At 38.4% G+C, this 14,388-nt stretch overlaps 1 protein-coding gene across 2 annotated transcripts in view; it reads left to right on the plus strand.

The window, feature by feature from the left end:
- Nucleotides 1–14,388, plus strand: part of LOC135219123 (doublecortin domain-containing protein 2-like) — a 101,154-nt gene that overhangs the window by 73,331 nt on the left and 13,435 nt on the right. For both annotated transcript variants that reach the window (XM_064255576.1, XM_064255575.1), the window contains exons 5-7: nucleotides 5,336–5,490; nucleotides 7,030–7,354; nucleotides 10,406–10,985. In XM_064255576.1, coding sequence (XP_064111646.1) covers nucleotides 5,336–5,490; nucleotides 7,030–7,354; nucleotides 10,406–10,985 — 1,060 coding nt within the window. The remainder of the gene's footprint in view (nucleotides 1–5,335; nucleotides 5,491–7,029; nucleotides 7,355–10,405; nucleotides 10,986–14,388) is intronic.

A 14,388-nucleotide genomic window follows, 5' to 3' on the forward strand; every position in this document is an offset into this window, starting at 1 on the left:
TAGTGTCACCGGAATTGCATAACCTTGTAAAATGTCCAGTCCCACCGGAGGAAGGGAACAGGTCGAAAATTGAGTTACAGACAGAAGTCAAGTTAAAAATGTATCTACTGTCCAATTCAAGGACAGCAAGTCATCGTTCTTTTTCAAATATCTTCCAAACTAATTATTTTATCGGGATCGTCCTTTGACCTTGCAGCAACATAGTGGTCAATGTAATTTTTTTTTTACTACACATACAATCATGTATGTAACTATCTCTTTGACGCTACTAAAGCATAATTATATTTTACCACTGAAAGTAACACTTCCTCTGAATAAATGCTGACTGAATCTTACGGTTTCATTTATTCAGATGTTAGTATATATATCTAAATATGTAATTTTTTAAAGATAAATCACATACGTCAGGACTCAGAATGAAAAGACAGAGCAGCTGCTCTCTCTCTCTCTCTCTCTCTCTCTCTCTCTCTCTCTCTCTCTCTCTCTCTCTATATATATATATATATATATATATATATATATATATATATATATATATATATATATATATATATATATATATATACTTTTTCTCCTGTATATTCAAGCATCGTCGCTAAGTACTGACCTTCTGCCTGTCATGTTCCTGAAGTATTCGCTTTTATATCGAAGTCACGTGCATCTACTGTGATTTTATTAAGCATATATGTGTGTATCAATATGAGATATGTATAGTATATATATATAGTATAGATATATTATAGTATAAGTATATGTATATTATAGTATACATATAATATGGATTATATATACACATATATATATATGGTTATCCTTATACATAGCATATACATATTTATTTTCATAATACGAGCGTTCCCCCTATCACATCTCTAATGAATGGTCACCCTAGGCCTATCCAATATCCCTACCCTCCCTCCCTCCCTCCCTCCCTCTCTCTCACCCTTTCTTTATAGCTGTATTTTCTCATCTCGCCTCCCCAACCCGGCCCCTTTCCCCCCCAATACCTCTCTGTAGTTTACAATATGAAATAAGATGCCCTTTTCAATGATATTTTACAATACCATTATAATATTGTTTCATTTTTCCCCACGTTTGCTATTAATGGGAGCGTTTTAAGTATTTACTGGGTTGTAGGTTAAACTGTGGTATTTAATTTTGACCTTATTATACCTGCCCTTGGGTAGAGGATTGAAGAGAACGCGACAGTAGGTCTATCATATTGGGTGAATCACATGGGCCAAAAGAGACAAGGAAGGCGTCGCCTCCCACCGCTGGTAACTACGTAGGTCCTGAGTGGGCTTGGGAAACCCTTTCATTGTCACCTGACTGTCACGGGGTAATAATGAAGCAAAAATCTGCGTTTTCATTAAGACGTACCTGCGAACCAAGGTAAACTTGAGAATTCCTCAATAATTCATTGAGTATCTATATATAACGCTGCATAGTGCCATATGTGGTTTGCGTTGATGGCTGCAAATATTTATAGGTATCGGGAAATCAAGAAAGAAAAAGACGTCATTTTCCTTCTTTTTTTCTAAAGCACGACGAACTACAAAATGAGTGGGCATAACAATCAAAAGATGTGACAGGTATAGTCACTCATATAAGTTCATGGAATGTCTCAGGGGCATAACACTGAATTCCATCCAATCCCTTTCTGGACTTATATGAGTGACTGTACACTCATAAACGACAGTCCCAATTCTGAGAAATACAAGTAAAATCCTTTTTGGAGAGGTGGGGAGAACCTATCTTAAAAATAGGTATGTATATGAAAATAGTGCGTCAATGTCAATTTACGTTACTGATAAGTACGGTACAAGAATTACATCCTTATTACTGGCGTTGGACTAATAGAAACGAAACTGTGGTGTGATAAGGAGGTAGACGAAGCTCCGCCTACTTTTGGGTGATTTGGGGAAAGTGGGCAGACGTTGTTTGATGTCTCTCTTCTCTATCCTTGAGGTGAATAGGGTTAAGGTCATTTGCTCTTTAGCCTACTGCCATTTACATAAGTTAAGAAAATAATATAACAATAATTAAATGAGCTCAGAATCTACAAGAACCAATATTACTCAATATAAGAGACAGGAGAGTGGGTTGAGGGATGGATTAGGATGAGAAGGGGAAGGGAGGGACGGATGGATGGAGGGATGGGAGGGGGATACAGGACGTTCGAATGCATAGGTTGGCGATGCTTGGCAACACCAAGTAAGCCCAGAGCAAATGCCTTAATTAACACCATTTGACAATGCGCTATATTGCCCAAAAATTAGCGGGAGGTGTCTTGTACTCTGCATCGAAGTAACATTCCACTCAAATAATTAGTTTGAAAGATATTGGAGAAAATCGATGACTCGCCATCCCTGAAGTGGATAGTAGACTTAATTTACTAACCTTGAGCTGGCTGAATAATTGTGATTCTACTGTTATTGTTTTTTATCCTATTTCATTTATTATCCTTATTATCATTCACAAGATGAAACCCGTTCATTCAGAACATCCCCACAGGATCTGTTAACTTGAAATTCAAGATTCCAAAGAATATGGCGTTCATTTTAAACAAGTAACAGAAGGTAATAGAAAATTATTGTTATTCTTATTATTATTATTATTGCTAGCAAACATATGTGTACAGAAATTATGTATGATAAATTCATAAATGAACTAAGTCTACGGGCATAACCAGCCCTGTTTCACGGGCAGAACTAGCTCCGTTTCAGGGAATCCCTTCTCACCCCCATCACCTTCGAAGGGAGGGGGGGTGGGGAGAGGTAGGATGAAACTCCTTTATAAACTATCTTATGGGTCACCACTATAATCCTGCCAAGTTTCATGCCCATCGGACCAGCCGTTTGGCCATAATTGATTAACAGACGGACGGACGGACGTAACGCCCCTTATTACAGTAAGATTATTATTATGCACAAATATATAATTATATAAATGATTCCCCAAACGAAATCCTCTTAAAAGAATGTAATAACACCTCCATATTTCAAAGAACTCTTTCGTGTACACAATATAAAACTCGACATCAAATGAACTGTCACATCCTTCAACAGACAAAATGAAGAACCAAGGTATATACATAAATTATATACATATATGTGTGGGTGTGTATCTATGTACCTATACAGACGTCGGTAAGGTAAAATTTGTCTGTCAGAACTTCGGAATTTCTGCTCCAGATTTCGGAATATTTCCATAAGACTAATTCCAGGCGCGGTCTGGAATTGGGGAGGAATATTTCCATGAACAGTTTCTCAAAGGTGACGAAGACAGTCGGTAAAATATTGTAAATCATTCCGGTTTTAGAATATACGTGTGATCGCCTTTCACCGTGCCAAATGGTGCCATGTCTCTCTCTCTCTCTCTCTCTCTCTCTCTCTCTCTCTCTCTCTCTCTCTCTCGCTTATTCCTTTGCCGGAATTAAATTGAGTTTTGTGGCTCTCAGTATATTAGTGATACTAAGTATAATATCCTAATTATTTAAATAAGGTTTATTAGTATACTAGTTTGCATATAGTGTAGCTTAGAAATATAGAAAAATTATAGTTACAATTGCCAATAGGACTGTACGATGCACGCGTGCACGCACATTCATGGACATATGTAAATAAACCCATGAACAAATAAATAAATGAATAATTAAATAGATAAATGATATAAACGTATATATGTATATATACGTATATACCTCTCAACAGGAGAATTTATTTTACATATATATATATATATATATATATATATATATATATATATATAAGTATATAAGGTATAAGCCATAAAGGAATGTGAAACACTGGGTAGCTGCAAGATCTTTCGATTCACGTCCGTTACTTAGCAGACTGCTACTCCAGTGTTTCACTTTCCTTCGTGGGTTATACCTTTATTAATGCAATTATCACGTTCCAAACTTTCGTGATTCAGTTATATACATACATACATATCTTGCCGAGTACTGTATATTATATTCTTGAACTTAAGTGCCCATGTGTGTGCGTGTGTGTGTGTGTGTGTGTATACATATATATAGTATATACTAAAGTTGAAGAAAGTTTTGTAAAAGTAACCCTCAAAACTACATAGTTATCCGGAGTTTTCTTTAATACTACTTCCCATTTTCCATGCATGTTCGGTCAGACACATGCCAGTTCCTAGCCTAATTCTCTGGAATGCTGGAAGGTCCCTGGAAGCTGAATGCGGACGTAGGGAGTCCTACAAACATCCATTAATGTTTGTCCACGTCGTGAACTGTAGGCAAAAGATGGGAGTGATTTTAACAAAGGCAAAAGCTGAAGAATGTCAGGTCCCGTTGCGTCAGCCATCGCATCAATGCGAGAAATGGTCGAACACGTTACTACAACGCTGGACTTCACTCAGTTTGAAGAGAGAGAGAGAGGAGAATGTCCCCTGAGTAGGTCGGTTTGAGAGAGAGAGAGAGAGCGAGAGAGAGAAGAGAGAGAGAGAGAGAGAGAGAGAGAGAGAGAAGGGAGGGGGTCGATCTCTCATTATAATGCCGTCTCAGACAACCGTTATATGCCTAGAAGCATGTCTAGAAACGCGTCTGCCGTGCGGACAAAGCTGGCTGTCTGCATTAATGCATGAAGTGACGTCATTTGAGATGCATATGACGTGTCAACAAAGCCTCCGACGATATCGACAACTGAGTGAACCTGTCTCGGTAAACTCTGAAAATGAATCTACTGATGATGAATAATTCTGGAACGACGTATTCAGTCACTGACACAGGGTGTCCATAAAGACCCAGTGGAATTATAAGTATCTATTGCATGTAATGGTGCTGGGACTTTATGGACACCCTGTATGATATGAAATAAGAGTAAGAAGGATAAATTGCAGATCTCAAGTGGTTGCATAAAAGGCCAATTTAAATTAGGCACTTGCATGACTAAAGTTTTCCTTGCAGGCTTAAGTTATTAATTTATGAATTTTTTTTACTTAGTCTACTATCTTCTTTATTTCTTTTTTATCTTCTTTTTTTCTCTTTTTTTAAGTATTTTATGTAGTACATACCTTAATGACTTAAACATGGCCACTGAATGTTGAAAAAGTTATTCATAAAATACGGAATCACAATGTAAGACATTATTATTATTATTATTATTATTATTATTATTATTATTATTATTATTATTATTATTATTATTATTATTATTATAACCTCACATAGAAACCATCACCTAACGCTTCCATCATCGTTCCAGATGCAAGATAGTAGAATATTTATTATATTATTATTATTATTATTATTATTATTATTATTATTATTATTATTATTATTATTATCTGCCGTTCTTCGTTCCAGAATGTATCACATGAACGGCAAGATCGTGAGGTCTCCTTCCGACTTGGAGAACAACGGAACCTACGTGGTAGCCGCTTCGAACGAGACGTTCCGTACTGCCAGTTACGGCGATGCTGCTCCACCTGACGATACACAGCATCCCGGGGACTCTAGAGGTATTACTATTAGTAGTAGTAGTAGTTGAGATAGTAGTAGTAGTACTAGCATTACACAGTCCAGTTTTCAAACTGGTTTTGCAATATGATAAGAGCAGCGAGTGTTTATACTACTTGTTTAGCCTTTGTTTCATTTGTGTATTTTTCTGTTTTGCTTCGTAAATGTTTTGTTTATATTTGGTTCTTAGATTCTTCGTTTATCCATTTCTTAAGTTTTGTTGTTTATTTATTTCCTAGTCTCATTTCTTATGTATCACTTAGTCTCATTTCCTTTTATTTCCTGGTTTCGTTGTCTATTTATCTCTTAGTTTCATTGTTTGCTTTTCTTATTTATTAAACTAGTTGTTTATTTTTTACTTAGATTCGGTGTTTACCTTAGGCACTAGTTGACAAATTTTTACACTGGCAGATGAGGGAAGCTTGTTTATGTACATTTTTTAAATGTGTTGCTGTGGTTCGTATGTAGGTCTTTCTCTCTCTCTCTCTCTCTCTCTCTCTCTTCTCAGACACTTGTAGAGGAGATACATAATTAACATTAATGGAATCGTATAACTTACGAGCTGGAATTCAGCCATGAATATTCACGAATCTCTGATTAATGGAACAATCTGTTACATATTCAGGTCCCAGTGAATACGTAAACCTAGGATATTATATTTAGAATTTACTGGTGTAACTTTTTGCCACATACGTATGTCATTTTCATTAGTAGCAACGCCCTATTAAATCTCTCGGAGCCTGGGACCAAATTAATTCAGAAATCCCTGTGGGGAGGCAGTGCCGTCGTGGCACTTTATGCGGTGCACTGTCAGCAAATTCTATAATTCGGAAATGAAAGCGAAACCTCGAATAAAAATTTAAAACAGAGAAACGGATGAGCTCACGTCACCGAATTAATAATATATATATATATATATATATATATATATATATATATATATATATATATACTATATATATATATATATATATGATTTAGGTCAAAGGTCAAGAGCTGAAACCTGCGAGGTCATTCAGCCCTGTATGGAGAAACTGAGACAAAAAAAGTTTTGAAAGGTGTAAAAGGTAGGGAAACCTCACAGCAATTGTTAGGAGAGGATAGAGAGCAAGAGGGAAGTAAGGAAATATTATGACCTGGAGGAGGTACGGAGGTACCTCCTGATAGGCTGTTGATAAGCCAGTCACAGGGCTGGAAATTCCCCTCAGTCTCTTTTGAGAGTTCACAGAGGCAGGATGTATGTTCCTTCCACCTCTCCTGGGGGATACTTTTGAACATACATCCTGCCTGTGAACTCATTCGAGAGACAGGGATTTCCAGCCCCGTGACTGGCTTATCAACAGCCAATCAGGAGCGTCGTCAGGGACTGGCTTAGACATTCAAATGCACGGTTGATGTGAATCGACTATAGTATATGCACTCTCTATCCTAGCCGCACGGGGGCGTCGCCAAATCGAACGCTTCCATTCGTGACAGGTTACAATGGGACGATTTCTCAACTTGATGTTTCCCTTCCCCCCAACTCCCCTCCCAAAAAACAGGACCAGAAAGCAGATTCACGAAAAAGCAGCAGCAGCAGCAGCAGCAGCAGCAGCAGCCGCCGCAGCCTTCCAGGGGCGCGCCGGAGGCAGGCAAGAAAAAACAGATGAAACTCCCGACGAAGAAGCTGACCCGGAGACCCAAGACGGAACCGACAGAAGAAGAAGGGGAACCCAGGAAATTCAGCAGCTCTGACAGCAAGAAACTTGGGCCTGGCAGAGCCAAGGCGAACGTCAAGAGGACGGTGAAGACGGGAGAAGGAGGGAGCCCTTCTGACACCAGCCAGGCAGACGAGAGCGCGAAAGGGCGGAAGTTCAGTAAAGGGAAGTAAGTAACTGAAAGGAGAAACTCTGCGGATGTATATTGTTTACAGACATTTGCTTTGCGTCCATTTTGCTTCAGAACGCAGAGTAAATCTTGTATACAGATTTTATTCTCATTATTCTGAACGTTATCTTTATATCATCATATCATTACAATTACTAAGTGTATACTGCTATCATTACGTCGCCTTCTACACAAGAATATTTCATATTGTGCCACATTTGCTTTCCTTTAAATTGAGATTTGTCCGTGCATAAAAAAATATACTAGGAATTGCTCGTGAAGCGCCCTTGGTACAATATACACACTTCCGTTACACTCCTTAAAGGAATATATATTCTTTTTTTTTAACCAATTCATTCATTCATTTACTAATTTGTTATTTATTCTATTTTTTTTATAACTAATCCCCTCTTTATGTATTTTCCATTAACTTTTGTTACTTCGTTCGAATGGACACCATATTCTTCAAAAAAAAAATGAATTTCAAGTCAATGGTGGGATTGTTCCATGTGAATAGGATTCATCTTCTGAATTATAATTCTAATAATAATCATAATGATAACTAATATAATACTAATAATGACAAGGAACCTGGAAAAACTAGATGCCGAAGTAGTTCCACGACTCATGAAGAAGAGTGTTCTACTAGAAAGAGCAGACATAGTTAGAAAAATGATGGACTCCTAAGGAGGCAGGATATGCAACCCGGAACCCCATACTATAAAAACCACCTAGTCGAATAAGATGACTTTGATAGACCAAAAATAATAATAATAATAATAATAATAAAAGGAACACTAGGCACGATCCCCATAATCATAGGAACAATAGGCACGATCCCCCATAATCATAGGAACAATAGGCACGATCCCAAGATCCCTGAAAAGGAATCTAGAAAAACTAGAGACTGAAGTAGCTCCAGGACTCATGCAAGAAGAGTGTTATCCTAGAAACGGCGCACATAGTAAGAAAAGTGATGGACTCCTAAGGAGGCAGGATGCAACCCAGAACCCCACACTATAAATACCACCCAGTCGAATTGGAGGACTGTGATAGAGGGAAACAAAAAATAATAATAATAATAATAATAATAATAATAATAATAATAATAATAATAATAATAATAATAATAATAATAATAATAATAAATTCTGTTGAATAAAATGGCAGAATTCAGCGAATTAATCTTATATATTATCTTTTCTATTTTTCTTATTACTCGCTTTTCTGACTCAGCGATACTTCGCAATAATCGGCCAATATTCATATTGAGAATAATGCTGCAAGTGGTATTTTATTTAGAACAGGATTTATTAGTCAAAAACTGGAATTATCAGTATACTGGTATTATCAAAATACTTGTGTATGGAAAGGCGTTCCTCAGGTCCATACACCAGTATTCTGATAATACATGTATTCTGATAATAACAGTTTTTGACTAATAAATCCTGTAATAAATAAAATACCACTTGCAGCATTATTCCCAATATGAATATTGGCCAATTATTGAGAAGTATAGCTGTGCCAGAAAAGCGAGTTATAAGAAAACTAGAAAAGATAATACATAAGATTAATTCGCTGAATTCTGCCATATTATTCAACAGAATTTGTTTAAAAGTGAGTCTTCTACCAAGATGATGATAATAATAATAATAATAATAATAATAATAATAATAATAATAATAATAATAATAATAATAATAATAATAGATTTGGGTTAGGATTTTCTGCATTGTAGGCTTTTAGGCCTAACTGGTTACTTTATTGGTTAACCGACTTTTTGCCCCATGGTCGGTTACTAATTACCTGTTTCATTTACCTCGTTTTACGTTCCTGTACTCTTGACGAACGTTACTTCTCCACCCCATGTTTCATACTCTTTAGCCCCTAAGTTCTAAGTCCCAGTGTCATGTTGATGCTATGCGGTTTACATGCTGACGTCTGTTGCGTAAAGACCAGGAAATGAAACCCATATGTGACTTCAATATTCCAAGTTCCATAACTGTCTTCGTATTCATCCTGTCTGCCAAGCCACTAATGGATTTCAAATGTTTGCATCAAGTGTTAACGATCCTACTTACTAAGAGCCTCAGAAACTTCACATGTTTATGCCAGCAGGTGTTGAGTCATTCATGTACTTTTTAGTTTGTCCTTGAGTCGACAGGTGTGTTCCTAGCCTCTCAAAACAGTTCAGTTCATTTCCACGATGGTTTTCCACTGGCCTTCCGAGTAACGGATCTGTTAAGATGGTTTCTCTTTCCCCTGCGCATTGCAAACGCTAAGGAGCGTTGGATTTTCCATATTCGTGCTACGTTCTAAAGTCATTCGTGTGACCCTTTGTGTTTGTTTGTTTGTTTGTTTGTTTCTTTGTACGGTGTTTTGACGTTGCATGGAACCAGTGGTTATTCAGCAACGTGACCAACGGCTTTACGTGACTTCTATCACCAGAAGTGTCCATTTGTGTTTTCCTTTTTATTTACTCCCTGAAAGATTTGTTCTGGGTCAGCACGACGTGAAAATCGTGGTAACGGAACAGGATATTCTTGGGACTTTGAGTCTACGTTACAGAATCTAAAATAACCGCGAAAGCATATACTCTTCTTTTGTTTATTAATATGTCTCGAGTACATTGGACCTCACTTCGGCTTTTATTACGTTACCGGTTACACAAATTATAGCAGGACAAATAAACACGATATATCTTACGTAAAATTGTTTACATTTAGGTCTTACATTGAGTACTTTGAAAAGCCAATAACCACTCAAATAGTTCACCAACAGATTCTGGGAATACGTTAAATCAGGAAACCTTATTATACAAGTATAAGATGATAAATGTTCAGGAAGTCATATTGTTCTAAATGTCTTTGAAATATGATTCTGCATTGTAAAGATACAATCTAGGTTTAATCCATTTAGCATACTCGTATGAATTTCCTTTCATAAACCTTTGAGTAAATGTATGTGACTACGGCAGTAACGTAGCCGCCTTTTGTTAATTAAAAGGACGTTCATATTATAGTGCTAAGTTTTCTGACGATCATCTTTCAGACCTCACAAAGTCGTTTCCTCTAAACTGCAAAGCAGATCGAAGCCCACAGGCAAGAGAAACAACTCCGCCAATGGCCAGAGCCGCGGTCCTAGCACGCAGCCCAAGGGAACGCCAGCAACCAGAAGCACGGATGGAGGGGACAAGAACAAAAGCCGTTTCTCGAAAGCGCGCACCAACCGCTCCAGAGTGGCATCGCCCGTGACAGCCAAGATCCCGAAGGAGATCCCGGAAAGCAGCGACCCGGGGAAAGTGGAGTACCTCAAGCTGGCGTCCACACAGAACTCGCCTTACCAGTCACCCGGGGGAACCCCCAACCAGACTCCGGCCAACTCCAGACCTTCCAGCCCCCACAAGGGATACGACCACCGTAGTGCGTCGTCACCCTACTCCCCGCCTGAAGTGATAGCCGAGGAATATGAGGATGAGGAAGGGGAATATGAGGACGAGGACGAGGATGACCTTTCGGCAGTCACCTCGGTAGGTGGGAGGTATTCCAGGATGTCCGTGTACGACAGCGGCCATGCTTCGCTTTTCGGTGACGAAGACAGACCCGACAGCGTGTTCAGGGCCAAAACTCGAGTGAGTAGTCCAGAAAAAACTCTCTCTCTCTCTCTCTCTCTCTCTCTCTCTCTCTCTCTCTCTCTCTCTCTCAGGTAAATCAAAGTTCGTTTTGGAATTTCGTTACTGCTCATCTTATACATCTAGTTTTTAGCCATGCAATTATAAGACTTTTTTTCTGCAGTTACATTAGCAGAATTACATATAAATATGTATTTGATTATTAACAATAATAACCATGAATTAAAGCTAATGCTAGTAAAGCTTGTTTTATATTCACTGGAGCTTTTTTTTCAAAAAGACTGAAAGAATGGATCAGGGATAAAGATAAGTATCCGTAATTTTATGATTTATGCAATACCGTTTAATAATAATAATAATAATAATAATAATAAAATAATAATAATAATAATAATAATAATAATAATAATAATAATAATAATAATAATAATAATAATAATAATAATAATAATGGATTTACTATAAGAAAGCCTTCGACATGATACTATACACATGGCTTATATAATGCTTGAAAATATATGGGGCAGAGGAGAACACCATCAGCTTCCTCAAAAATACAATGCGCAACTAGAATACAATACTTACAAGTTCTGGAATAAGACTAGCAGAGGTTAATATCAGGAAAGGGATCTTCCAGGGCGACTCACTGTCCCCACTACTCTTCCTAGTAGCCATGATTCCCATGACAAAAGTACTGCAGAAGATGGATGCTGGGTACCAACTCAAGAAAAGAGGCAACAGAATTAACCATCTGGTGTTCATGGACGACATCAAGCGGTATATACATAAGAGCATCAAGGAAATATATACCCTAATCCAGACTGTAAGGATTGTATCTGGGGACATCAGGATGGAGTTTGGAATAGAAAATGTGCCTTAGTCAACATACAAAAATGCAAAGTAACAAAGACTAAAGGGATAAAGTTACCAGGTGGGAACAACATCAAACACAAAGATGAGACAGGATACAAATACCTGGGAATAATGGAAGGAGGGGATATAAAACACCAAGAGATGAAGGACACGATCTGGAAAGAATATATGCAGAGACTCAAGGCGATACTCAAGTCAAAACTCAACGCCGGAAATATGATAAAAGCCATAAACACATGGTCAGTACCAGTGATCAGATACAGCGCATGAGTAGTGGAATGGACGAAGGCAGAACTCCGCAGCATAAATCAGGAAACTAGGAAACACACAACACTACACAAAGCACTACACCCAAGAGTAAATACGGACAGACTATACATAACACTAAAGGAGGGAGGGAGAGGACTACTTAGCATAGAGGACTGCGTCAACATCGAGAGCAGAGCACTAGGGTAATACATGAAAACCAGTGAAGACGAGTGGCTAAAGATTGCATGGGAAGAAGGACTGATAAAAGTAGACAAAGGCCAGGAAATATACAGACAGGGGAATGACAAAAAGAACTGAGGAATGGCACAGCAAACCAACGCACGGACAATACATGAGACAGTCTAAAGAACTGGCTAGCGATGAATCATGGCAACGGCTACAGAGGGGAGAACTCAAGAAGGAAACAGAAGGAATGAAAACAGCGGCACAAGATCAGGCCCTAAGAACCAGATACGTTCAAAGAATGATAGATGGAAATAACATCTCTCCCCTATGCAGGAAGTGTAATGTGAAAAACGAGACCATAAACCACATAGCCAGCGAATGTCCGGCACTTATACAGAACCAGTACAAAAAGAGCCATGATTCAGTGGCAAAAGCCCTCCACTGCAACCTGTGCAAGAAACATCAGCTACCTTGCAGTAATAAGTGGCACAAGCACCAACCTGAAGGAGTGATAGAAAATGATCAGGCAAAGATCCTCTGGGACTATGGTATCAGAACAGATAGGGTGATAAATGCAAATAGACCAGACGTGACGTTGACTGACAAAATCAAGAAGTATCACTCATTGATGTTGCAATACCTGGGACACCAGAGTTGAGGAGAAAGAAAGGAAAAAATGGCTAAGTATCAAGACCTGAAAATAGAAATGAGAAGGATAGGGGATAAGCCATTGGAAATTGTACCCAGAATCATAGGAACACTAGGCATGATCCCAAGATCCCTGAAAAGGAATCTGAAAAAACAAGAGGCTGAAGTAGCTCGAGGGCTCATGCAGAAGAGTGTGATCCTAGATACGGCACACATAGTAAGAAAAGTGATGGACTCCTGAGGAGGCAGAATGCAACCCGGAACACCACAATATAAATACCACCCAGTTGAAGTGGAGGACTGTGATAAGAAAAAAATATATCATTAATAATAATTAATAATAATAATAATAATAATAATAATAATACAGCTTGATGTCATGGACGACATCAAGCTGTATGGTAAGAGCATCAAGGAAATAGATACCCTAATCCAGACTGTAAGGATTGTATCTGGGGACATCAGGATGGAGTTTGGAATAGAAAAATGCGCCTTAGTCAACATACAAAAAGGCAGAGTAACGAGAACTGAAGGGATAAAGCTACCAGATGGGAGCAACATCAAACACATAGATGAGACAGGATACAAATACCTGGGAATAATGGAAGGAGGGGATATAAAACACCAAGAGATGAAGGACACGATCAGGAAAGAATATATGCAGAGACTCAAGGCGATACTCAAGTCAAAACTCAACGCTGGAAATATGATAAAAGCCATAAACATATGGGCAGTGCCAGTAATCAGATACAGCGCAGGAATAGTGGAATGAACGAAGGCAGAACTCCGCAGCATAGATCAGAAAACCAGGAAACATATGACAATACACAAAGCACTACACCTAAGAGCAAATACGGACAGACTATACATAACACGAAAGGAAGGAGGGAGAAGATTACTAAGTATAGAGGACTGCGTCAACATCGAAAACAGAGCACTGGGGCAATATCTGAAAACCAGTGAAGACGAGTGGCTAAAGAGTGCATGGGAAGAAGGACTAATAAAAATAGACAAAGACCCAGAAATATACAGAGACAGGAGAATGACAGACAAAACAGAGGACTGGCACAACAAACCAATGCACGGACAATACATGAGACAGACTAAAGAACTAGCCAGCGATGACACATGGCAATGGCTACAGAGGGGAGAGCTAAAGAAGGAAACTGAAGGAATGATAACAGCAGCACAAGATCAGGCCCTAAGAACCAGATATGTTCAAAGAACGATAGACGGAAATAACATCTCTCCCATATGTAGGAAGTGCAATACGAAAAATGAAACCATAAACCACATAGCAAGCGAATGCCCGGCACTTGCACAGAACCAGTACAAAAAGAGGCATGATTCAGTGGCAAAAGCCCTCCATTGGAGCCTGTGCAAGAAACATCAGCTACCTTGCAGTAATAAGAGGTACGAGCACCAACCTGAGGGAGTGATAGAAAAC

Source organism: Macrobrachium nipponense, chromosome 1 (assembly GCF_015104395.2).
Source record: "Macrobrachium nipponense isolate FS-2020 chromosome 1, ASM1510439v2, whole genome shotgun sequence".
Classification (NCBI taxonomy): domain Eukaryota; kingdom Metazoa; phylum Arthropoda; class Malacostraca; order Decapoda; family Palaemonidae; genus Macrobrachium; species Macrobrachium nipponense.